We start from the raw sequence: 25,631 nt of genomic DNA, 5'->3' as shown, positions 1-25,631 counted from the left end.
CTAATTCAATTCTCTTGCCACTCTCTCTTTCTCTTTGTCAATATTTTCTGGATTTTTTTTATGTTGCCAAAGCGAGAAAACAAAAATAAAATTTTCGCTGAAAAAAATCAACAATCATCAAACTGGAAATCTCACAAAAAAAAAACAAAAAAAAACACTTACTTTCACAATGAATCATTAGGCATTCGGTAATTCAACTAGTGTTAAATAATTCTAACTGTTCTTTACAATTAAAACTTTTTATAAGTTTTTCTAGTTTTATTGTTTATTTATATTAGCATACTATCCTGTGTATAACCAATTCAATCAGGATTTATGTGAACAAATTCAATAATACGTTATTAAACTGTACACTGATCAAACCAACAAAGGATATTGACAGTGACGACGCTAGAGGGGAACAAGGCGGCGGGTGCCCCTTGGTGTTATCGCCTGTCCCCCTCCCCAGATAGGTTGTGCTGTAAGATAGCTCAAGTAATGTAAAACTATTATGTTCGGTATACAAAAACTAGCTTATGTGCTGTAAGATAGCTCAAGTAATATAAAACTATTATTTTCGGTATGCAAAAACTAGCTGATGTAGTGCTGTAAGGTAGACCAAGCAATATAAAACTATTATGTTCGGTATACCAAAACTAGCTGCTCCTCAAAATTTCCCTGCCTCTACACTTGTCCCCTTTCCGGAAATTAAAGTTAGCATCGTCACTGGATATTGACCGAACTTCATTTATATTTTCATACGTAGTAGAAGCAAGACGTTAATGTTGTAAGTTACAAGTTCCAATCCTTATATCTATTACTGCCTCTTTTTCTATTTTATTCCTGTGTTACATAACTGATCGTCTTACGATTCAGTTTTTCGTCTCAAATATTCTCTTTAAATGTACCATAGCATCAGTATACAAGTTGACACATAAGTCTGTCTGTCTTCTTTCCCTCCATACTTTCTGATTTTCGTGGAGTTGACATTTCTAATGAGTCTTTCTCCATATACAGCCCTCTTCCAGAATCCTTCATCTGTTAAACGTATTTGCCCTGAAGTCATTCTTAACCATGTCCACAAATTTCCTTCTTGGCCTACTTCTACCTCTCTTCCCATCCACTTCCATTGCCCATACTATTCTGATCACATAGTCGTTTGTTCTTTATATTAGATGATCATATCATTGCACTCTTATTTCTTGGATCTTCTTAGAAATCTAAATCAACTTTGCTTGTTCTCTTCATTCTCTAATTCCTCACTCTTGTATGTACATCCAGCCTCCTTTCTTTTACATATTAAGAATAGGCCTAACGTTTATAATTGGTTATATAGAAGTAAATCACAATTTCATTCATATTAGAGAAAAGGGTAAGCTCAGGTAATATTTAGTAATAACGTATTGCAAACCAACCAAACCAAACCACTTAGCGTAACGGCCCAATTTGTGAACCTAAGCCTGCTCCAGCACCATCTGGTAGCGACGGACTGAACTACGTCCAGCCTAGCGGCGAGCATATAATCAGCCCTATCCCTAACAGACGCATCAAGAGCTTTCTAGTGGCCGTCACGTGACGTCCCAGTTTGGTTCATGGCGCTGGGTGGACGCGGAAAATTGGGAAGCATCGGCCGGGTATCAAACCTGGGACCACATGGACATGTGTCAAACGCTCTTACCACTTAACTACGGTGTTCCCCAATAACGTATTGTAGGTATTTGTAATTATGAAATAGACTAGATTTCAACAAACGAATTGCTAAGTGTTGGGCCCTCAGAATGCTCACAAGCTGAATCCCATGGAACCATGGTATAATTTATTAATATAAACAACAAGCTAAATTCCAATATGATTATCAAAATACTGGAATACTTCCTTCTGGGTACTATAGCTAGCCTACATCACTTTATTCAGTGTTATGGTAATACGATACCACAGCTGCAGAAAGCTTGTCGTCTATAGTAATATGCACAAGTCTTCTTAACTCGTTACAGCCTATATTATATTATTGCGTTTATCTCACCATATGATTTACAGGGCCAACCATAAAATAAATAGAGATGTGTGTATATATGGATAGTTAATGATAAACGAATAAAAATGAAGTAAAAGAGCTGTTCATAAAGGAAGAAAATAACCTTAATTATAACAAATAAAACTCAAAAAATATTAGCATCAAAGATGAGTAGGTTAATACATGCAGGTTTTATGGCAACAGATTATATCCAATCTCTGAAGATTTTAATTACATACAGATACAATAAATACCATATTACTATACTAAATGTTTTAGGGTACGCCACACCAAGCATACAGCTCTCTATATTAACAAGCTCTATATATTAATATTCTAACTTATGATAGATACTTTATCAAATGAATTGTTATACTTCAAGAGGAAAAGTGGCCGCGGTGGCTCAGTGGTAGAGCGTTCACCTCTGGTGCATGGGATCCTTCGTTCGCTCCCAAATCACGCCAAGTGAACTTTTGTAGAGGGCAAACAGCGTGTGTGGGGGTTTTCGTGGGTTCTCCTGTTTCCTCCCGCTTTATTCATTGCACTATTTACTTCACTTATCATCACCGTCTCCTTTACGTCTGTGAAGTTGTCCCGCCCACCTAACGAATTTTTCTTTTTCTTATCTACATTGTTGGTTTAAGTTAGTTTTGATAAAATTATCGTTAGTTTCGAAAAAATAAAATTTTTATTCAAAAAATAAATGGGCAGGCCAACTTCACGGTTCCCCACCCACAAACTTATTTCAAAAGTTTTTCATATCACATCGTTAGTTTATGTTAGTTTTACTAAAACTATCGTTACTTTCGCAAAAATAACGATTTTATTCTAGAAATAAAGTTTCCCGCCAACTGTGAATTAGCCCGCCCATATTGAATTCTCATAAAATTCCAACTCATATCGTTAGTTTATCGTTAGTTTACGTTAGTTTTGCTAAAATTAACGTTTCTTTTGCAAAAATAACGATTTTATTCGAAAAAAAAGTTCTCGCCAAATGTAAAGTTAGCTCGCTCATAAAGAATTATCATAAATTTCCATCTCACATTGTTAGTTTATCTTTAGTTTACGTTAGTTTTACTAAAATTATCGTTAATTAAGCTAAAAAAACGATTTTGTTCGAGAAAAAATGAGCAGGCCAATTTCACGGTTCCGCACCCGCAAATGAATTTCAAAACTTTTTTCTATCACATCGTTAGTTTATCGTTAGTTTATGTTAGTTTTGCTAAAACTATCGTTAGTTTCGCAAAAATAACGGTTTTATTCTAGAAATAGTTTCCCGCCAACTGTGAATTAGCCCGCCCATATTGAACTCTCAAACTTCCAACTAATATTGTTAGTTTATCGTTAGTTTACGTTAGTTTTGCTAAAATTAACGTTTGTTTTGCAAACATAACGATTTTATTCGAGCAAAAAAAGTTTCCCGCCAAATATAAACTTAGCCCGCCCATAAAGAATTATCATAAAGTTCCATCTTACATCGTTAGTTTACGTTAATTTTACTAAAACTATCGTTAATTACGCAAAATAACGATTTTATTTGAGAAATAAATGGGCAGGCCAACTTCACGATTCCCCACCCGCAAATAAATTTCAATAATTCTTTTTTTTTCATTGTTAGCTTATCGTTAGTTTACGTTAGTTCCGCAAAAATGACGATTTTATTCTAGAAATAAAGTTTTCCGCCAACTGTGAATTAGTCCGCCCATATTGAATTCTCATAAAATTCCAACTCATATCGTTAGTTTACATTAGTTTTGCTAAAACGTTTGTTTTGCAAAAATAACGATTTTATTCGAGAAATAAAGGTTCCCGCCAAATGTAAAGTTAGCCCGCCCATAAAGAATTATCATAAATTTCCATCTTACATCGTTAGTTTACGTTAATTTTACTAAAACTATAGTTAATTACGCAAAATAACGATTTTATTCGAGAAATAAATGGGCAGGCCAACTTCGCGGTTTCCCACCCGCAAATGAATTTCAAAACTTTTTTCTATCACATTGTCAGTTTATCGTTAGTTTACGTTAGTTTTGCTAAAACTATCGTTAGTTTCGCAAAACTATCGATTTTATTGTAGAAATAGTTTCCCGCCAACTGTGAATTAGCCCGCCCATATTAAATTCTCATAAACTTCGAATTCTTATGGTTATTTTTCGTTACTTTTGCAAAAATAACGATTTTATTCGAGAAATGAAGGTTCCCACCAAATGTAAAGTTAGCCCGCCCCTAAAGAATCTTCATAAACTTCCACCTCATATTATTAGTATACTTTTAGTTTACGTTAGTTTCGGAAAACAGTGGCGTAGCCAATGGAAGGGTCCGCGGGGTATGGACTCCCAGGAATTTTCAATTACGTTGTAAAAATAAAACCTAAAATTGCCTTTCCAGTCTATATATTTCCAAAAATTTCCGCGGTAGGATCCCGGGATCAACTAAATTTGTAAGGGTCCTTAAAATATAGAATAAACTTGCGTTCTCAGTTTTTTAAATTGCTAAAATTAAATCTTTTTAATCGAATCTATACTAATATAGTATTTTTTTTTTAAATGTAAAACTCTGATGACGGAGAATCTTGTCCCTTCTGGCTAAGATTGAAATTACGATGCCATGCCCCCACCCCCACCCTCACCAAGCAAAATCTAAAATGAGCCGCTGCTATGGAGGCTTCCCTTTAAGACGTGGAATTTCGACCAAGTGCGAGTGTTCAATCTACTTGAACGTTTACAGATTCTGATCCAATCACTTTAACTTTTTCCAATCACACGTAACTTTTTGTTCTCTTGTGTAAAGGGATCTGTGTATTGATGCTCGCGCCCACATTAAAAACTATTTGTAATCATACTATAATTAATTAATTAATTTTATATATAACATAGTTTTTCAGCAAACAATAATGTGGTGCGTCTATTTGTATCCGTGCTATTTATGTTTTGTAAAATTTAATGTTTTTTGGAAAAAAATAAAAACTTTTGCATTATTATTACGTGTTTTTATTGCGGCGCAAAAAAAGAGCAAATTATAAACTATTACTCTAAAAAAAACAGCAACCAACTATTCTTTATTTTGCTAATTCAGCACCTTATAATGTAATTTATATAATTGTTTTTCTTGTATTTTACAATATTTCTTCAAAAAGCTTTACCTAACTCCTCCCACAATCCCATACCACATCTCCCGTGGTGTCTGGGACTCGCTACTTAGCTCACTTGTAATAATCAGCGAGGCCTGGACAAAACGTTAAATAAAACCAAAAACTTCCACCTCTGGAGTTAAAATGGCAATTAAAGTTGCAATTGGCCAGTAAACAAAATTATAAGCCACAGAAATTTCTATAACGGTTCAAAACCAACAAACGGCAAAGTCTCTTGAGAAAGGAAAGAGCCAAATCTTTAAATACAGAAATCTTCAAAAAAATAACAGCTCTACACCCAAACGTCATAATAAAAATATTCCTATCACACGCCTAATTTCCTTCCAAACCCAATCTCTCTTTTCTAAAACATCATTTCGCTAAATTCGTTACTATATATCCATGCCTTTACCCCAAAAGACAGCCGTCCAATCCCAATAATGAATCATCTCAAACTAAATCCCCCACTTACTTCTACTAACGGCTAATAATATTTTTAAAAAATATAGCCAATTCCCCTGTATTTTCCTCCCTCTTACACACCCTCTACAGTTGTTACAAACCATTGATTGGCATTGGTTTTAGGTTGAACACCATTAAAGCAACATCCTTTACCATCCTTTCTGTTTTATTAACTAAAATAGTGTCTAGGCCTATACAGGGTGTTTCAAAACGAGGTCAACAACCTTTGGAAGATTATTCCTGACTCCAAGATAAGACAAAAAGTATAGACCAACCTGGGTGCGCAAATGCTTCCTTTCGGAGTTATAGGCTGCTGAAAACATTAAAAAATTAATTTTAAATGTCCATAGCTCCAATACTACGGGACCTATCGTAGTCGGTCAAGACTTCACTTAGGAACTAATGTGTAGGCTATCCAAAAATGCATGTTTCAGAATCCTGTGGTACTCACACAATAATTTTTATAGAGGGAGTTTTGCTACGGTCATATAATTTGAAGTACTCACCAACTACCATTATAAAAATTCTAAGTACAGCAGGATTCAGAACACTGGAAATTTGGATAGGCACATACTAGTTCCTAAGTGAGGTCCCCATTGACAATTTGCCAACATCGTTGGCAGACTGCCTCCTGCTTCAGCGGGCAGGACGCCAACATAGGCGGGTGTCAAGGCGGAATGTGGGCGTTGCCCACTTATGCAGTTTTGTAGCTCTTTCCCGCTAGCGGTCCGCCAGCGACGGTAGCTGCTGTTCCGCTAAAGTACCCGCGATGCAGTTTTGCAGCTATTTCGCGTGGCGGCCCACCAGCAACTATAATAGCTTTGCCGCTAAAGAGCCTGATTGGAGAAATCGTCGTCCGATCGCTCTGCTGTATGTTCGGTTCGCGTTCTTCATTTGTTACATGGTGATGCAGTGTGGGTGGACTACTTCAAACGTTTACAAACAGAGTGTACACGTACAAGTGGGAGAGACGTTTTGTGAGTGATGAAAATGTGCATACATTATACCCTAGTGCTTTTCCAAGTGAACAATAATCTGGCAACTGTACCAAGTTGCTGGTTAAGCGAAAATGACAAGAACATGATGTGTAAGTGGCCCCTGGCGGGGAAAACGACGAATAAAGTAAATGTTATATTGTGTCCCTTCACTGGTTTCTTCCCAATGACTATAGTTAGCGTAACACATGTCTTGTTGTGTGTTAAGGGCCTCATAAACCAAATTAAACTACGGCTAATTTTATCATTTTTCTGTAATCAAACTGAAAAAGAAATCGAAAAATTGCTATGTATGAACAGTAGTGTGTATGAGATACAGATATCACGAGTTGGCTAATTGCTTTCGTTAAGCAGAAATTTGTGGAATTCATATTAACGAAAGCAGTTAGCCAACTTGTGATAACTGTTTCATGCACATTACTGTTCCTAGAAAGGAATTATTCGATTATTTTTTCAGTTTGATTACAGAAAAACGGTAATATTTAGCGGTATTTTAATTTGGTTCCTCCGAAACCTGGCCCTTGGGACCCAGGCATTTATTCATCCGTCTGTCTGCGTACGGATTTGTGTTCGTAAAAACCACATATCGCTGACAAACCCGCGTGCGACATTTTGGCGGCAGCAGACACGTTACTGCTAAGCGGACCGCCGGCGGAAAAAGTGTAAAGTCGTTGGCGGGCCATTGTCGATACTGGCCCGAGGCCCGCTGTTTTACCGCTCTTGGCCCACCAGCGGATTGTCAGTAGGGCTCCTGACACAACTACGGTAGGTCCAATAGTATTGGCGCTATGGATCTTTAAAGTTCATTTTTTCATTTGGAGCTATGGACCTGTAAAGTTTATTTTTTCATGTTTTTGGCAGGCTATAACTTCGAAATAACAAATGTCTGCACCTATGTTGGTCTATATTTTTTGCCTTATATCTTGACGTCAGGAATCCTCTCCCAAACGTGTCGTGTTGTTTTGAAACACACTGTATATGAAAAGATAATATACAATAATAAGATATGTAAAATACATTTATTTTCCTTTTCTGTTGTTTCAGGATAGTGTGGAGTTCCCTCACGACGCCGTGATATCGGTGAGGTGTCGGCAATTGGGTATTTACAAGCTTCTAGGCGAGTCATCTCTGCAGTGCAACAATGGAGTGTGGAGCTCAAGAACACCAGCGTGTATTCCGACCACGCTTCTCACCAACTTCACTGGTAAACATCTTCGCTTTCTTCCTCTCGCATACTTATCACGAAATCTCTGTTCAGCTAATCTTATTATAGCAACGGCAGTCGCACGATCGGAAACAACTACATTCTTTCCGCCGAGAACAAAGAATGTAGTTGTTCTTTCTTCTACACTCTTTTTGTTCATTTCTGCTCACGAAACAAAAAAGTTTCCAACAGCCTAATTCGAGTTTACAAGCTTCATTGCTCGTTAGATAGGCCTAATGTTGTTTGTCAGGCGTGTATTAAAATACAGGGAGGATACAACGAGCACAATAAATTATTAATTGCATAATTCATCAGATAATGAAATCTTTAGAGGAAGCAGAAATGGATTATGGATTAAAGGCTTCGATTTAATAGCGCCACAAGCATTTTCATTTTACATCTCTGGTTCATGAAGCTTTTTGAATATATATATATAAAGAGAGGGTGAACAGCTTAAAGAGACCTCTTCTTGTACCTCCTAAACTAATTGACAGAAATCGCTTAAATTTTCTACCAAGCAAACATCAGAAGGGGAAAAAAGTTTGAGATACTCGACAATATTACCAGGGTAATAGTGTTGCCATCTCAACAGAAGGTTTCATTTTTAAAATGGCATTGCGTCAGGTTATTACATATTTCAAATCTACATGTTAAACGAAATATTAAAATATAACGTCTTTTACTCAGGGTTGCAAATTAAGAATGCTACAGTATCACAAATATCCAAATTTCGGAGGGCTCTACAAAAAACCATAATAAAGCAACTGAGATGAACGAGATGATACATATCTAAAATAAATGGGTGTCGGATATTATGACCATGATATGATGCATTTCGGACAGATAGGAACAAAATTATAAGAAATTGAAAATTTAATCGTTTATACAAATTTTATTTCGGTGTTAAGATAAGTATCGTTTCTAAGGAGTTACATGGTTTTCAACAGACAAAATAATCATAATGCCGTTTACAGCAATTTGATAGCTCAAACCGTTCATAAAATATGATAAACATAATTCATAGAGCGGTGCGACTTTAATAAGGGTCAGTTCCAAAACTATATAAACTGTAGTTGGTTCACGTAATGACATCATCCTATTCTCATTGCTCATTTCATCAGCAGTAGACGAGATTCGGAATTGGAATCTCTTGTTGTGTTGGCAAAAGTGTACTTGAAAACAGCGAGAATGACACTGTGTCGAGGTCTCTTAAACTCGTAAGTGCTAAATTATAATTTACCAAGTTTTCAAGTCAGTTGATTTCTTTATTGTCATTCTTGTCAAAGATGAGGTCTCGGCTTATTGGGTTCACCACTGGCGTCGTAGCTTTTTTCAATGTGCGGGGGTCGGATGAATCAAAATCAAAATCCTCTTTCCGACAAAAGTTATATATACAAAGTAGTCTAGTTTCTTTAAATACACTTGACTAAAATCTGGGGGGACGCGTCCACCCTGATCCCCTAACGACGCCCATGGGTTCACCATAACATTATTGACAGGCATGTAATTCAAAGATTAACTAACTCCATGACTTTGGAACCCGTGAAACACATTCGAGAAAGTTCTCCATTGACATCTGTCAGCCAACTGGATCCAGTTTCTAGTTTGTATTCTTATTTCTGTGAGATCCATCTTAAATTTGTCCTCCCATCTACGCCTAGATGTTCCTAATAATTTATGCAGTTCCTCACTATACATTTTCCGCCATTCTCCATTCTCGTCCGTCTTGGGTCCAACTAGTCGCCTTCCGATTTTGTTTTCAAATAATTTCAGTCCATGTCCTTCCCTTAAAGTAAACGATCATGTTTCCAACCGTACAGTAGAACAGGCGTAATTATTGTTTTATATGTTTCAAACTTTAAATTCTTCTACAAGATTTGCGAAGACAAAAGATTTTTGGAGAATAACATGAATTTCCTGCTTTCGGTCGACATTTAATGTCTTCGTAGATATGGTTTTGGTCAGTTAATATTAATTCCAGATATTAACAGATCCACTTTGTTGAAAATATTATTTGACATTTTAACGTACTCACAATTTGCAGTATTAGATCACGGTGAAGTTCTATGTATTTAGTTTTATCTGCATTTACTTCTTAATTTATGCTACAGCTGTTTAATGTAAACCTATGAATTTCGTTCTATCGTTCTCATTTCTCCCTTTATCATATTTACATCATCAGTGTAATTATAACCTTATGTGTGACATTCACCTCTACGCCCTGGTTGCTATTTTTGATTTTTCGTATACAGTATTCTACAACAAAATTTAATAATAATAGAGACAATGCATCTCCTTGTTTTAGGCCATTCTTGGCGTGAAAGCTCGTGGACAAGTATTTTTCCTGCTCGTACTTTACTTTGGGATTCATTTAAACACGTCTTAATCCAACTAGCTTTTTTTGGTATTTTAAATTCTGTAAGAATTATACAATGCTTCCCTCCTGACAGAGTCGCAAGCCTCTCTGAAATCAATAAATAATTGACGTACCAGAGTATTGTATTCCCACTTCTTTTCGAGTATTTGACGAATGGTAAATATCTGGTCGATAGTTGATCGATTTCGACCAAAATCTGCACTAATAATTTCCAATAATTTCATCTGCGTATTGGGTCTATCTTGCTAATAGTATGTTCGAAAAGTTTGTATAGGATATTGACAATAATTCACAGATTTCTTCAATAGTATGATTTAGTTTGGGTTTCGGATTTCTATTATAGCTATGAGATATGACATATCAATAAAATTAAAATATACTCTTGATATAAGAAACTTTACAGATCATTATTTACTCAACTTTTCCGTCTTTAAATTCATTGCATGTTTTAATCATATTTTAGGCGTTGCATAGTTTATTTGCTAATACTAATCCACTGTGATTTCTAAAAACATCTTCAACTTCTATAAATATTAATTTCTTAATTGACAAATTTGCATACGCATAGACATAAGTAACTGATGATAATAGCATTACACGATAATAGTAAGTTTTCGATTTCAAAAAATCAATAAGATTTATAAACGAAAGAAAGAGAAAAATGCAATTTTGCTCAAGGCTATATATAAAAATGGATGACTGAATAGACGTATGTATGTTTCAGCATGACTCTCAAACATCTGAAGGAATTTCAACCAAACTTAGTACTCATATGACTTACAGTCTGAAAAACTGTGGGGTAAGATATCCCCCAGAAACGAAATGTAAAAATAATCGAAAACGACCAATAGTCATGACGAATTTATAGTTTCTGGAGTCACTGAGACGAATAGAGACGCTGTCGATACTAAGTTTAACCTCCAGTAAGGGTAAAATTTTCCTAGAACTCCATAGAAGGAAGGAGATACAATGTTAAAATAATCGAAAATGACTTATATTAGTGTCGAATCCATAGTTTTTGGGGTCTCTGAGACGAATAACACTCTCGATTATTTTTAAGCACAAACTCTGCTCTATTTTCACTTTTAAGACGGTGGGAAGTGGAGGAATGTAAGAATAATCGAAAGCGATTGATTTTATTGTCGAATTTACAGCTTTCGACGTCGCTAAGGTTAATAGTGTCACTACCCGATACCCTTTAAATCCACTTTCAGCTCTCAATGAGGATAAGACATCTCTAGCTCCCCTAAGGCTTGAATTTGGAAGGGTAACGTGTAAAAATAATCGAAAACGACTGACATTACTATCAAATCCAGTTTTCTTTATCGCTTGCATGAGTAGTGACAATCCAGATGCCATCTCCTGGATTGTCCGACCTAAGTACGACCGCAAGAGCGGTCATGCCACCCGGCCCGAAAATTGACGAGGGCAACACTAAAGCCCTGGCTCGTCGTTAGTTATTCTGACGTCGCAGTTCTTTATTTCTGACAGGGACATGCCAAAGGCATTGCTCGCACATTTATATAATATTAACTATTTACACATTATTGGTAGTAAAAAGGAGTGTATTGAAACACCATTACTTACAGAACTATTTTTCTTTTTCTACGGAAAAAGTAAATATTTTACAAGTGGTGTATTTAAAATGTTGAAAAATTTCTGAGTGCTATTAAAGAAAGAAGAGGAAAGGAAGAACTAAAGAATTATATCTATTGCTTTGAAACATCAAACAATATTCAATATTTGTGCCTCCCATGAGCATTTAAACAATGCTTTCAAATTGAAAAATCAGTGGAGAAACCAAAGCCGGACGGACTTACAGGGACGGAGAAAAAGCCGGCTTGTCCGCCACTGCTAATATTATTTCTCTTTTGTATATACAACTCTGAAGCTGCCACTAGTGATGGCAATCCGTGGGAGAAACCCATTTTGTGCGAATTTTCACATTAATTTTTCAAACAAGGATAAAGGGAATTTTCGTCTAAATGACAGCATATTAGGATTTTTTATTCATTTTTTAAATAAATAATAATAATAATAATAATTATTATTATTATTTGTTCCGTTATACATATAATCATTTGAACAATTGTTCGTTATACAAATAATGATCCGATTAATTGTTTGTTAAACAAATAATGATTTGCACAATTGTAAACCATATAATTATTGCAATTATTGCGGTATAAAAATTTTCAGTCAGACAATAGAACAGTAAATTTCCATTAAATTTACCATCTTCGGTCCCATATATAACATATAATCTCCCCGATACAAGCATGTGTGTTTCACTATGTTACAATCATTTACTTTCCAATTACCATATTGACCTTATTTGTATAATATGCCGTCCAGTTGTATAAATGTTCAGTGTTATCCTTTGTGTTAGAGAAGAAACACCTCATCTAGTTCTTTTCCATGTAGTAAGGTGCCAAGAACCGACGACACGTTGCCACGTTGGATAGCAATAGATATGCGTTGAATTAGGTGTTGAACGAACATCTCCAGTCAGGGCCGTGCTGGGATACTAATGAGGGCGGTGGACAAGTCTACTAAAAGGGCGCCCATACAAACGGGAATATATATATATATATATATATATATATATATATATATATATATATATATATATATATATATATATATATATATATATATATATATATATATATATATATACTTTGAAAAAGTATAGATGCCTTTCTATATCAAAATCACCACGTAAATATTAACGTGCCTCCTAGTCTTGATGACCCTAACAATGTTTTTGTAAACGGTATAAAATTATGCAGTTCATCGTTATGGACTTTCCGCCATTCCCCATTCCCGTTCCTCTTGGAGTTCAAATATTGGTTTAAGAAACTTTTCTCAAACACTATCAGTCTGTGATTTTTCCCTCAGAGTCAGTGACAATGTTTCGCAACCATACAGCACAACAGGCATGATTATCGTTTTATTTATTTTAAGCTACAATTTCCTCAACAGAATTCGCGACAACAAAAGATTTTTAACTGAATAATAACACGAAATCCCTATTTTCAGTTGCCATCAAATTTTTTGTGATTATGGTTTTGGTCTGTTAATAATGATTCTAGATATTTGAAAGTATCCACTTTGTCGAAAGAAAATATTATTTGGTATTTTAGCGCATCCATAAAATGCAGTATTACGATCCCGACAAACTTCAATTTATTTAGTTTTCTCTGAATTTACTTTTAAGCCCATATCTCTGCAAGCGTTAAGTAAGATTTCTTCATTCCTTTCTATTTTATCATACCCTATTAAATTTACATCATAAGCATACGCCATAACCTGGTAAATACAATTCAGCTCTAGGACCTGATTCCTGTCTTTGATTTTCCTTATATTGTTCTCCAGAACAAAGTTAAATAATAATGGCGACAACGCATCTCCTTCTTTCAGGCCATTCTCAACGTAAAAGCTCGTGAACAAGAATTTCCGTACTCGAACCCTACTTTGGGATTCACTTAAACATATCTTCATTAATCTACCTTTTTCGGTATTGCAATTCTGTAAGCATGTTGTACAATGTTTCCCTCCTACTCTAGTCTAAAGTCAATAATTGATGTGCCATAATACTGTATTCCCATTTCTTTTCAAATATTAGTTAAATAGTAAATATCTGGTCGATAGTTTATCGATTTTACGTACATCCGCTCTGATAATCTCCAATAATTTCATCTGTGTATGGAATCAATCTTACTAATAGAATGTGTAAGAAAATTTATTGAATGTTGACAGAAGAGAAATGGCTCAATAATTATTAAATCAGTTTTGTTGCTTTCCTTCTGAACTGGAACAATGATTGATTCTTTTCACTCTTGTGGTAATCCCTCCTTGTTCCAGATAAGGAGAATGAGTTTGTGTATCTTGCTCTACAATCCCCCCTCCCCAGCTAAAATTAAGTCAACCAGAATTTCGTCTACACCCGGAGATATGTGTTTCTTTAATTTTTCAATAGCGATTTCTATTTATGTCTGGTTAGGTTCTGGAATATACGGTTATGCTGTATGCATTTCACTTTTTCCACGCACATTGATTTTTGGCTATGTGCTAAGCAAATCGTTAAAGAAATCTTTCAATATATTTAAGATGCTATTCTGATCAGTGAGAACTGTTCCTTTAGCTTTCTTTAATATATAAGCACGAAATTGATAGCCTTTCTTAAGTCCGATACATGTCCGGATTGTTTTTATTTTTTACTATTATCTTCAAGTTAATTAATTTTAGCTTTCAAAAATCGCGTTCCTTTGTTCTAAAAGTTTTGGAAGTTTTCCGCCAGATGACAGTGAAATTTTATTTAGTTATTTCGTTCGGATTTTGTAACCAACGCTGTTTCTTCTGTTTTCTTTTCTCTGCTACTTTAGTGCATTCCTGGTTGAACCGTGCTTTGTTCCTACGTATTTCTGCATGGTCCCAATATTTCTTTTGCTGAAATCTTAATGTTTTCTCTAATTTCAACCAAGTATCTGAACACTAGTGCACTCCGAACCTTCTAAAACCGAGAATCTATTCGGCACTTCAATCTGGCCCCTCTCTCACCTGACTCTCCTCTAATTTCTTTAAATTAAACCGCTCCGTTTTCAGATATTGAATATCTCCTTTATTCAACGATAGTCTCTCTCTTATTATCATAATCAACTCCTCTGAACGACCGAACATCAGTTGTGCTAGACTGTTTTCTTCTATCTACTAAAACGTGATCGATTTGATTATGTGTTTTTCCGTCTGGTGAGGTCCAAGTATATTTATGAACGTCGCGATGTGGGAATTTTGTAATCATCACGATAAGGTTTCTGGATTTGCAAAGTTCACGAGTCTAACGCCGTTGTCACAACCTTCGTTATGCAGACATTTATTCTCTATAATCGGTTTGAAAATACCCTCTCGTTCTACCTTCGCATTGAGTTGAGTTGATTTTGAGTTTAACGTCCCGTTCAGCAGCGAGGCTATATGAGACGTGGACCTACTGATTAACGTGGAATCCGAACCACATGAGCTCCCGCCGGGAATAGAACCCGGGCCTCCCACGCCATACCTTCGCATTGAAACCGCCTAACAGAATTTTCACATGGTATTGCAGGATATGATCAAATACCGTTTCTATTCTTTCGTAAAACCTTTCTTTTTATTGTCATCCTTATTTTCTGTTGGGCATGTAGGGTACATTTAAAGCAATAATACGTATTACACCACCGACCCTTAAGAGAAGTAAAAAAAAATCTATCATTAACAAATTCAACCCATGTAATTGCTGATACGTATTCGTTTGTGAACGAAAAGCCCTGATCCTAGTTGGTAATTTTTAATTCGTTCCCCGTAAAAGAACGTAAATTTCCTGACGTGACTGTGATTGCTTCTCATCTAACTTCCTGATATCCCACTAGGTCCATCTACTTCTAAACTCATTCGTTACACATTTTAACGCGCCTGCCCTATAGAGACTTCTTATCTTCCATGTTCCAATTCTCATGTCGATTTTACATTGTTGAGTACGTGCCAAATTATCAGTTCTGATCAGAGGATTCTGCGAATATATCTGAACAGTCCATTTTTTTACAGGATGAGTTGCTAATCCCACACCAAATCCCCAAGCTGGAGAATCACTCCTTGTCTGTCCGGGACTGCTTATTTAGTATATTCTCAGCTAACCTCTATATCCCAGAGGCCTTCTCCTCGATCCACAACCTGAGGACGCGCCGTGCCGTTGTGACAGGAAGACCACATTTTACGGAAATTAATATATAAGTAGTTATATTTCAGAATTACAATAGGTACTGATTATTCGAACACTGATTTAAAACACAGGAACAATCAATATGCTCGGATATATGGATGCATATTAAGACTGTGAAACCTTCGTTGCAGTAAAAATCGTAAATTAGAGACTAGTGTCAGTGTAGTGTTTCATGAATGCATCGTACGTTTAAACTATTCTTGATGTATCGCGTTGTTTCGTTTTATAGCTACATAACTTTATAATATTTTTGTACTCTTTACCTGTTCTCTGCCAATAACAACTGTATGAATTTACTACAGAAATCCAGAAGAAATACAGAAGAATAAAATTTTTAAAAAATGTGATATTTCGCAGAGCATCTCATGTAAAGGGCGCCTTGTATTCTTCACAGTTTCTTTATTAACAATCACTATTTGAATTTATTATATAAAGCTGGCACACAAGATGACTAAAACCACTTATCTATAATGTAATGTTTCGTAGGGCACCTTATATAAAAGGCGCACTGTACCTTTCACGGGTTCTTTACCAATAGTAACTGTATGTATTTATTGTACAGAACTTTGGTATACTGAAGAGTAAATGAAATCATTTATCTTTCGTGTGGACTCGCAAGGGCGCCTAATGTAAAGGGCGCACTGCACCTTAAACGGGTTCTTTACCAATAAAACTGTAAGAATTTTTACTAAACATTTGTAACTTTATTTATACTGTGATGTTTCGGAGGGTGCACCGGGACACATCCCGGTGTCCCGGTGGGCCAGCACGGGCCTGTCTCCAGTAACGATAGAAATGCGTTTGTCTACTTCTCTAATAATTTCATACATTTATTTCATCGGCGCCAGAAAAATTCTCTATGAGCAGGAAGTAGGCTAACGACGCTTCAATAAACGTGAAACCAGAGCTAGTTGTCAAATTTTGTTATTGGAAAGTTCAAGTTACCATGAAAGCGATTTATACAGGAATTTGGGAATCTCAAAAAAACAAGCAACAAGGGACGTAAGTTGTACTCTGAAGTTTAAAAAAGAATCATAAACGGAACAAAGTAAACTACCAAACGAGGGACAGCTAATTTCTAATACGTCTCACACAAAACTAGAGAATGACATTTGTCTGGTTTCATAACGTTCAGTAGAATATTATAGAACAAAAGAGTGATGAAATTACTAAATTTTGGCAGTAAAATGTGCTTGTTTCCATCATCAATTTCAATAGTCTCTTTTGATCAAAGAAAATACTTATTAGAAATTTAGAAAACCGGATTTTACAAATAATCTACTGAAATATTGGAGAAAGTAAATGACATAGAGTAGTTTCAATATTCATAATTTGTTTATTTTGAAAATTTTGTAATTAGTAGAGCAGTGGTAAATTTAAGAGCAAAATGGGAATTTCTGCACTTGGAGATAGGATTTTATAAGGTTTTACGTTGGCAACACTGGCAACCACTGCTCTGACATCGATCTACGACAGCGATGCCAACTCGTCGGAAAAATCCAGGGTTTTTTGGAATCAATTTCTCGAAAAAGGATAAAGGGAATTTTCATTGCAATTGGCAGCAAATTTGGGATTTTTCATCAACATCAACAAAATTCTCTGTGAGTGGAAAATAGACCATTCTGCAGAAAATGCATTCTAGTGCAGAAGTAACTCGTGATTCTCTAAAAATCAAGCTCCAAGAAATGTAAATTGTGCTCTGGTATTTTTTTAAATATAAGAATTATAGAAAATGAGAAAGAACCAACTTGGAAAATGTTCTACACAAATCGACTGGAGAAGAAAGTTCTAAAATCCTTACGCTCATTACAATATAACACAAAGAAATAATATAAATACTAAATCCTCATGATAAAATATACTTGTTATCGCTAACATTCTCAACTGCCTTTTTCAATTAAGAAAAAAACAGTTATTCATAAATTACTTAAACATAGAAGATTGTATTGAAGAAAATGTGTGACATACAATAGTTTCATTTTACGTTTTCTTAATTTTCTTTTTAAATTGTAACTAGTATAACGAGAAATTAAAGATTATAATGGGAATTTCTGCCTCTCGAGATGGGATTTTATGTTTCAAGTTGGTAACACTGTTCGACAATCAGACAAACTGACGGACATAGAAGACGTTCTAGATTTCCCATACATATGCATAGATTAGTTTGGAAGTCGAAAAAATTCCAATTTATTGTGATAATTTTATAAATCAGTATCAAGTCACTGTGTTTCTAATCTTTGTAATATCATTAAAACAAGAAAAATACGCAGAAAAGAGAATTAAACCAAAGAAACACAAATGTGTCTAGAATGCATTTTGCAGTTCCTTTTTTCTAATAGAGTAAGCTGACAACAGAAGTGTGTGTTGGAGAATGAGCGAGAGAAGCCACGTTTAAATTTCAATTAAGCTGCAAATCCTTCTTCCTAAGGGCTGAGTAATTTCAAATGGAAAACAATGTTTACCTTTCGTCTACATATCCAATTTCATGCAGTGAATTACGTAAAGCATCCCTGCAATTGTGGACTATAATTAGAAAATAAAAAAAAGTTGTTGTTTTAAAAATTGCCTCGGAGCAGAGAAATTATTTTGTTTATCCCATTATTTTCTTACATCCCAGCAACTAGTATCCTATTACGATTTTTTACAAATGAGATTTCTCCTATTAACTTTATTCCTTGAACTATTTTCAGTATGTTATTTTCCTCGAACCCTGACGATAGTCCAATTATTGACATCACGATGGCGTTTTGTTTACTGTATAATATTCATATACTAGTATGTATACGAGATTAAATTTGTATAAAGCGCCCGTCTAGATTTATAGAAATCGTTTCAAATTTCCGCGATGCGCATTGTAACTTAACAAGCAAATAGAACTGTGAATCTGAACAGACTCCTTTGCTTTAGTATTCCTCACATTATTAGACACAAAGCTCGAAAGTAATGGTCTAATTTGCAAGGGCTCTATGTAATTCTCAGCACAAAGAGAAGTATTACATAATATAGGATGATGTATAAGTCAATTTACCGAAGAAAATGATAACGAAGTGCTGACTCCTGAATTCCGTAAGAGAGAAGGCAGATCGAGACCAGTGGCTTTAGCTGGTAGGCTGAGTAGGCACGGACCTACCCAAAAATTTAGAAAAATATATAAACGTTAAAAGATACAGTAAAGAGTAAATATATTTTCCACTATTTATAATAATGGTAGATAATTATTTAACAAATAGCATCAACCACTACTGTAAAAGTATTCTCTACTGTCATTAATCAATCAAATGTGTTTATGTAACCATACGCGAGGGAGCGGGACTACCTAAAATTAAAATCCTAAAGCCGCCCCTGATCGAGACAAATTAAAACATTAATGTTTCATGCTAATGGAAATATGTATTAATACGGTTGGTGTTGTGGACAGATGTGGCATAATTCAAAATTAATAGAAGTGTGAAACATCATAATAGTGTTTATTGCTCTGACACGAATCCTCATCCAGTATCGCTCAGTAGCATCATATTTAGTACTTCGTTGTAAACCATTGCTTCTAACAATGGAGAACAGTTTCAAAAACACCTGTTAAATTTGAAATTTGTGTATGCATTTCCAACCCAAAAAGTCAGTGTGGCTATACTGGTATTCTAGCTTTCACGTGTCACCTGCGATTCAAAGGAAATTACATTATTGATACTTGAAAAACAAAATGTGCTTAATACATTTCAGTGAAGCAGAATAATATTGTTTGACCCTCAGTAGGTGCTTCCATGGCTATTTTAACTCCATTATTGGGTTTTCAAGTTCTTACAATGTGAATTCTCTTTTTTGGGCCTCCAAACATGAAGAAGTATGAAACATCTTAAAGAAGTATGCCATTTTCTGTTTTAACATTCATAGCCATACAGCAAAAACAATAATAGCTAGCAGGAAGTCTTATATACATACATACGTACACACACACACAAATTCAGCGTTCCAAGAACATAATCCATTTCCTCCTTTTGTTTCTCTATCACCATCAAAAACCGGAAGCGTGGATACCTACTACAACTTCGGTTTCTTCCATTACAGTAGAACAAAAAAGAGCGTAAAACTAGTTTGAATGTGCATTCAGCGTCCCTAAACAGGTTTCATCTCCGAGCTTACCTCTAAATCAGCATGCTGCTCTGCCAGTGAGGGTGGAATGGCCAGGTCGGTTTCCTGATCAACAAACATCCAATTCTTTCGGGGGAGATCTATCTTACTGGGAGAAATAAAGTTTGCTGCTCACTGATCTCATCAATGAACTTAAGTATGGATCTTATTTTGAGATCTCTATAGCAGTACGCTCTTATCACATGTCTAATATTAATTGGAACTTTGACAATATGGGTATGCGTCCGCACAAACTCACACTCTGTAATAAAGGCTGACTTTTTCCTTTGGTTTGTTATTTTGCGTACACGTATGTATTACTGATGGTGATAGTTTTCTTCTTTCGTTTTGTACTACTTGATATGCGTCACATACTTTATTCGAAATGAAATAATTTTATTTTACTTTATTCCTTTACTTTTGTACATCAGCATATATATATATATAAGTTTTTTCTTACTTTCGTATACGAATTCATAAACTGTTCATAAGCGTTCTCCCTGTTTCCATATAATTCACAAAATGTAAGATTTTCCCCTTACTTCTATAACTCATAAATTACGAAAACGTTTCCTTGGTTCCATATAACTTTAAAACTTCTTTCACTTAAAACACGATCTTCTTTCTTTATTCGTTGTTTCTTCTTCTTCATGGGCCTTGTGTCCACTGCTGAACATAGGCCTCCCCAATACTCCTCCACCTCATCCTCCCCCTTAGGCTTTACCGTCCAGTTATTTCTTGCCTTGTGTATTATTCCATCTTGCCTTCATCTTCGTCTTCATTCTGGTTGCCAATGTGTGAGCTTTATAGACCATCTTCTATCCTTTTCTCTAACAAAGGATTCGTCCCATCTCCATTTAGATCCTTGATGTGCTCCACATTCCTCTTTGAAACAGTGTTTCCCAACATAGATCTTCTCACCTTTCTTTCTTTATGTAACTCATAAACTATATATAATAAATGTTTTCTTAGTTTCATATAACGCATAAAATAAAAAGGTTTCAGTTCGTCAAGAAGGAAATTATCTTGAATAAAATTTAAAAACTCGATGACAGAAAATACATTATAATGTTCACAGTGAACTTATTCCGGTATACATACGATAAAGACGATTAAGATAATAATAATAACACATAATTTTGTAATATTTTGTACTACCTTTAAAAAATACAAATCAAGAATTTTCTAAATACTTAATATCCAATTTAATAATGTAACATCTATATGTACTACCTTTCAGGGGCGGATCCAGGACCCACTTCTGGGAAGAGGGGCGGTGGGTTGTCATACTGCTACTTTGAACTACTTTTAACAGTTTCAAACTCTGGGAGGGTTTTATTTATTTATATAAAATAAAAAAGTTTCCTCTTCTGGGGGCCATCACCTCGATCGCCCCCCCCCCTGGATCCGCCACTGCTTCCTTTCTTGGTTCTAATTCAACAACTACATTTAGTAAACATGAGGATCAGGCGCGCACCCAGAATTTTTGTTCGGAAGTGTCCAAAGTTTTTTTCTGGGAGGTCCAATATGTTTATGTAGGAATAAATTTGTTATTTTGCACCCGAAAAGACGATGAGTAATTGTTAATTACTGCCAACTATCTTTTAAGAAAATCTGATAGAACTAGATTATTTTTAGGAAAGGAAGGAAAGGAAGGAAGGAAGGAAGAAAGGAAGGAAAGGAAGGAAAGGAAGGAAAGGAAGAGTAAAATCAAATCTTTGGGATACATCAATCATTTACCTGTTTAACAAGTATGGTAATGTTGAGAAAGTGTACGAATGTTAGTCGAGTTATGAAGTTTGGGGAAGAGGTCCGGGCTCGGTGGACCCTCCGTAGGTGCGTCCCTGATGAGGATAAGTTAATGGCCCATAAAAGGTTACCGAAATTTAGTTAATATGCACTTTGTTTCAAAACAGTTGATACATTCTTTTCTTAACCGTTTCAGAGGATTCTCCGCCAACAATTCTGGTGAATATCCCTTCTGGTTCTGCGGCGGTTGGGCCTTCTGGAGAGCTTGGCGTTTTCCCAGGAAGCATCCTCCACCTGGAGTGCCTCTTTGCCAGGAAGCTGGGGAATCCAGAATGGACATGGACTTCAGCGTTTAGGCAATACCTTACAGGTTAGTGCATTCAGTTATTATTCAATATTGAGGTGGAAATGATAAAAAGCGGAATTTATCACTCAAATATCAGTAGTTATTTACTATAAAAAGATAAGAATATAATTTTCATTATGGTTATTTTGTCACTAGCTGTATGTGTTCTGTAACGCTGTATAATACACAAATGGAGAGTAAGTAAAGCTGGAATGCTCAATTTGATATAGGATGCTTCGTTGTAATTTAAAGCTTGAAGTTAAATGTAAAGATCCTTAAGTGGCCCCGCGTGGCGTACTCGCTAACACTCTCGCCTTTGGTGCGAGGTCCGGGTTCGATTCCCGGTGGGGACACTTAATCGAAAAAGTGTCAAGCTTTTGCAGGCCAGCCATCTTATGTGAGGTTTTCCCTGCGATTCTCTCATTCACACCAGGCAAATGCCGGAATAGTGCTTAATATAATGGTCCCAGGTCGCTTCCTTGCCTTTCATCGGATAGTGTGCTCACCAAGGAACGTCATTCCTCATATATGTGACTGGCCTAAATGGCCTTAGATGCCGACAGCTCAGATATCTACATCCTGGTACTAATCCTAAAGATCCTTAAGCTTAAGCTTCCCAAATTCAGCTATAAAAGCAAAAAATGAAGCTTTGGTTATAAATGTCCATATAATTATAAACAAAACTTTTTTAAGAATATATTTTCGTTAACAAATTACTTGCTATCATGTATTGAATTTCACCTCAAATTAGCGATACGTTTGCAAGAGGAATACCTACGTTACGGCATATTATTGCTCCAGAATATAACAAAATGACAACTGGAAATAACTGAACAAACAAAAATATAACAGCGTGAATATTAAGCATATCTGGCAATATTACAGGCTGGAAACTTCAAACATTTGGAAGTGGTTAAGTAGATTTAGATTAAACGAAAATGTGTTAAGCTAAATGGAAAATTATGAAATTGAAGTGAAATCTTTGAGTTTAACATTTCACGATTATGCCCTTTAATTAAGAGAGACGATGATTAAAGCAACTGAAAAATGATGGAAGAATTGATGGAATGAAAAAGTTGGAGGAAACGGGAGTGCCCCGAGAAAACCCACGGGCACGATGTTGTCCACTACAAGCTTACTTGGCCGGAAATCAAACTATGGACCCCCACACACCAGAGATAAGCATTCTACCACTGAGCTACTGTGCCCCCTGGGAAAATGTGGGGAAGTATAAAGCGAAATTTATAGAATATTATGATGTAATGAAAAAGTGGATGTATGGTGTACGAATGTTTCTGAGCAAGCACCTCAGAAGAGTGACCAAAAAAATATTCTGTTGACAGGATTGGATGATCAGATCTAAAGGAAAGAGGAAATTGAGTTCTTGTTATTGTATTTTCGTCTTCATGCAACATCGAGGCTATTAAGGAGATCGGAGACGTACTATTAACGTAAACTCCGAACCACGACCGGTGCTTGGGATTCAAGATCAACCTTCAGAGTATAGGTTGTTCGCCACTATGTTATTTCGTCTTCAAGAAAACTGTATAATAGGACCACGCCACCGAAAATTAATAGAATTACTTGCAATTCTTTTTTTTAAAAAAAAAAAAAACAATGATCCCGTATTCTTAATCTGTACTCACAATTCTGCAACACATGCTCATATGGCACGGATCGAACCTCAGTGATCGTTACTTTTAAGTATGCTACTCTATCATTGTCTACTTTTATGTACACAGCCGACCAGAATTATTCCAATTTTTGGTAGGGTCTCTTCATGTTGAATTGCTTGACACCCTAAGGTCTAAATCGAAGAAATGCTAATTCTCTAGAAATACTAATAAATATAAAGAAGAAAGATATTTTGTGTGTACCAGAGACTAAAACTACTTTCTATTTGAATATGTGAGCATTATGTTCTCTCCTTTTACTTTTTTCTTTCGTTTTACAATCTTACATTCTTCTTCCATTTTGTTTTCATCCCATTTTCCATTTTATAATGATACTTTTTTTATCATCTACAACGAAAGAGCTTTTATTTCTCTTACTAATTCTTGAGGTGACTGCTCCAAGCATTTATCTTAAAAGTCTTTTTATTTCGCAAGAAAAATATGGCGGAAATAAAACAATGTCTTTACATTAAAAAGATTTAAGCCACACACATTTACAATGGAAGAAGGGAGAATCGCTATTTTTTTTTTCTTGCCATTTCCAGCTTACCAATCAACCAACCCTCTTTGACAGTGGGGACATTTTTATGTGGCCCATCAACTCGAAGATAGCCTCGTCAATCCGCCTGGCGTTATCAAACTCAGTTAAAAAAAAAAAAAAAAAAACGGGAAGCAAATACGTCCAATGCATTATCTTGGAAAATTGCACAGGTTTGTCACTATCTTTGCTTGAATAACTGCGGGACGCTATGGAACGTTCCGCTCTTGCTGAATGAAAGCTCTCTTATCGTTCATGACAGAATAATACGTTAAAACCGCTATCTTCAATACTTTGAATGGGTTGATTTATTACGGCTATTTGTTACAACTAGCTTCAGTGTTTCCACATGTTAAGGAATTTTCTTTCCACTAAAGAATATCCATTTATTGAAGTTCTGCTTTAATTTATTGAAGATGGTTGCCATTCTGAAACAATGTATAGGTGCGTTTATTAGAATCACGTAGTAAGACTTATAAGACTGCCTTGTTAGTACGTCCGTCCATTTGTCCGTTATTCTGCATGATAACTCTTGAACGGATGAACGTAATATTTATTTATTTATTTATTGCAATAGATAGCTAGAACGATCGGCTGAATTCGTTAATGAAGTAAACCAGTTAACGGTAATGAATAACGTCAATTTTAACTGTGGTTATTTATAGATCATATATAGGCTATATAAGCATTTTTTTTTAATTCTGTTTTTGCAACAGATGGCTAGAGCAATTGTGTCGGCTGAGTTTGTTAATGGAGCCAACCCATCAAAGTACTAACGGAAATGGCGTCTTTTATGGTGGTTTTCTATAGCCCATATCCCATATATGACAAGATTTTTTAATTTTGTTTTTTGCAATAGATATCCGCAATGATTATCATGTCCTGGCTTCATTCCCAGACCCCCACGTATGCTTTACCTACGGTCTCGCATCTCATATGTATCAGCCTTTGCTTCTTAATAATCTGCTTAATCACTCACAATTTACTTTTACAGAAGCCTTTGTTTTGTCATTCACGAGTGAGTTCGAGCGAGTTTTCTTTGAAACTCGATTTGACTCGAAACGGACATCTTTGAGCTCGACTCGAGAAATCGTCTCAAAAAAATTTCCTCCAACTCGATTCGAAACTCGACTCGAATTTGGGTTAAGTTTCAAGTCGATTCGAGCCAAAACGAGTCAAATTCTGTGTGTAATTTCAAATACCCTCCTCAAGTATCCTACATAGACAATATAATTATTATTAGTGACATTACTACTACTACTACTACTACTACTACTA

The 25,631-nt window shown here is 35.6% G+C and overlaps 1 protein-coding gene across 1 annotated transcript in view; it reads left to right on the top strand.

Moving 5' to 3' along the window:
- The window catches only part of hig (locomotion-related protein hikaru genki), a 484,097-nt gene that overhangs the window by 349,613 nt on the left and 108,853 nt on the right, over window positions 1-25,631 (top strand). Inside the window, exons 4-5 of the mRNA XM_081765381.1 lie at window positions 7,625-7,784; window positions 21,993-22,166. Of these exons, the coding sequence (XP_081621507.1) occupies window positions 7,625-7,784; window positions 21,993-22,166 (334 nt within the window). The remainder of the gene's footprint in view (window positions 1-7,624; window positions 7,785-21,992; window positions 22,167-25,631) is intronic.

The sequence above is a fragment of the Thermobia domestica genome, chromosome 7, assembly GCF_964235325.1.
Source record: "Thermobia domestica chromosome 7, izTheDome1.hap1.1, whole genome shotgun sequence".
Classification (NCBI taxonomy): domain Eukaryota; kingdom Metazoa; phylum Arthropoda; class Insecta; order Zygentoma; family Lepismatidae; genus Thermobia; species Thermobia domestica.
This window is presented reverse-complemented; position numbering and strand designations above follow the sequence as displayed.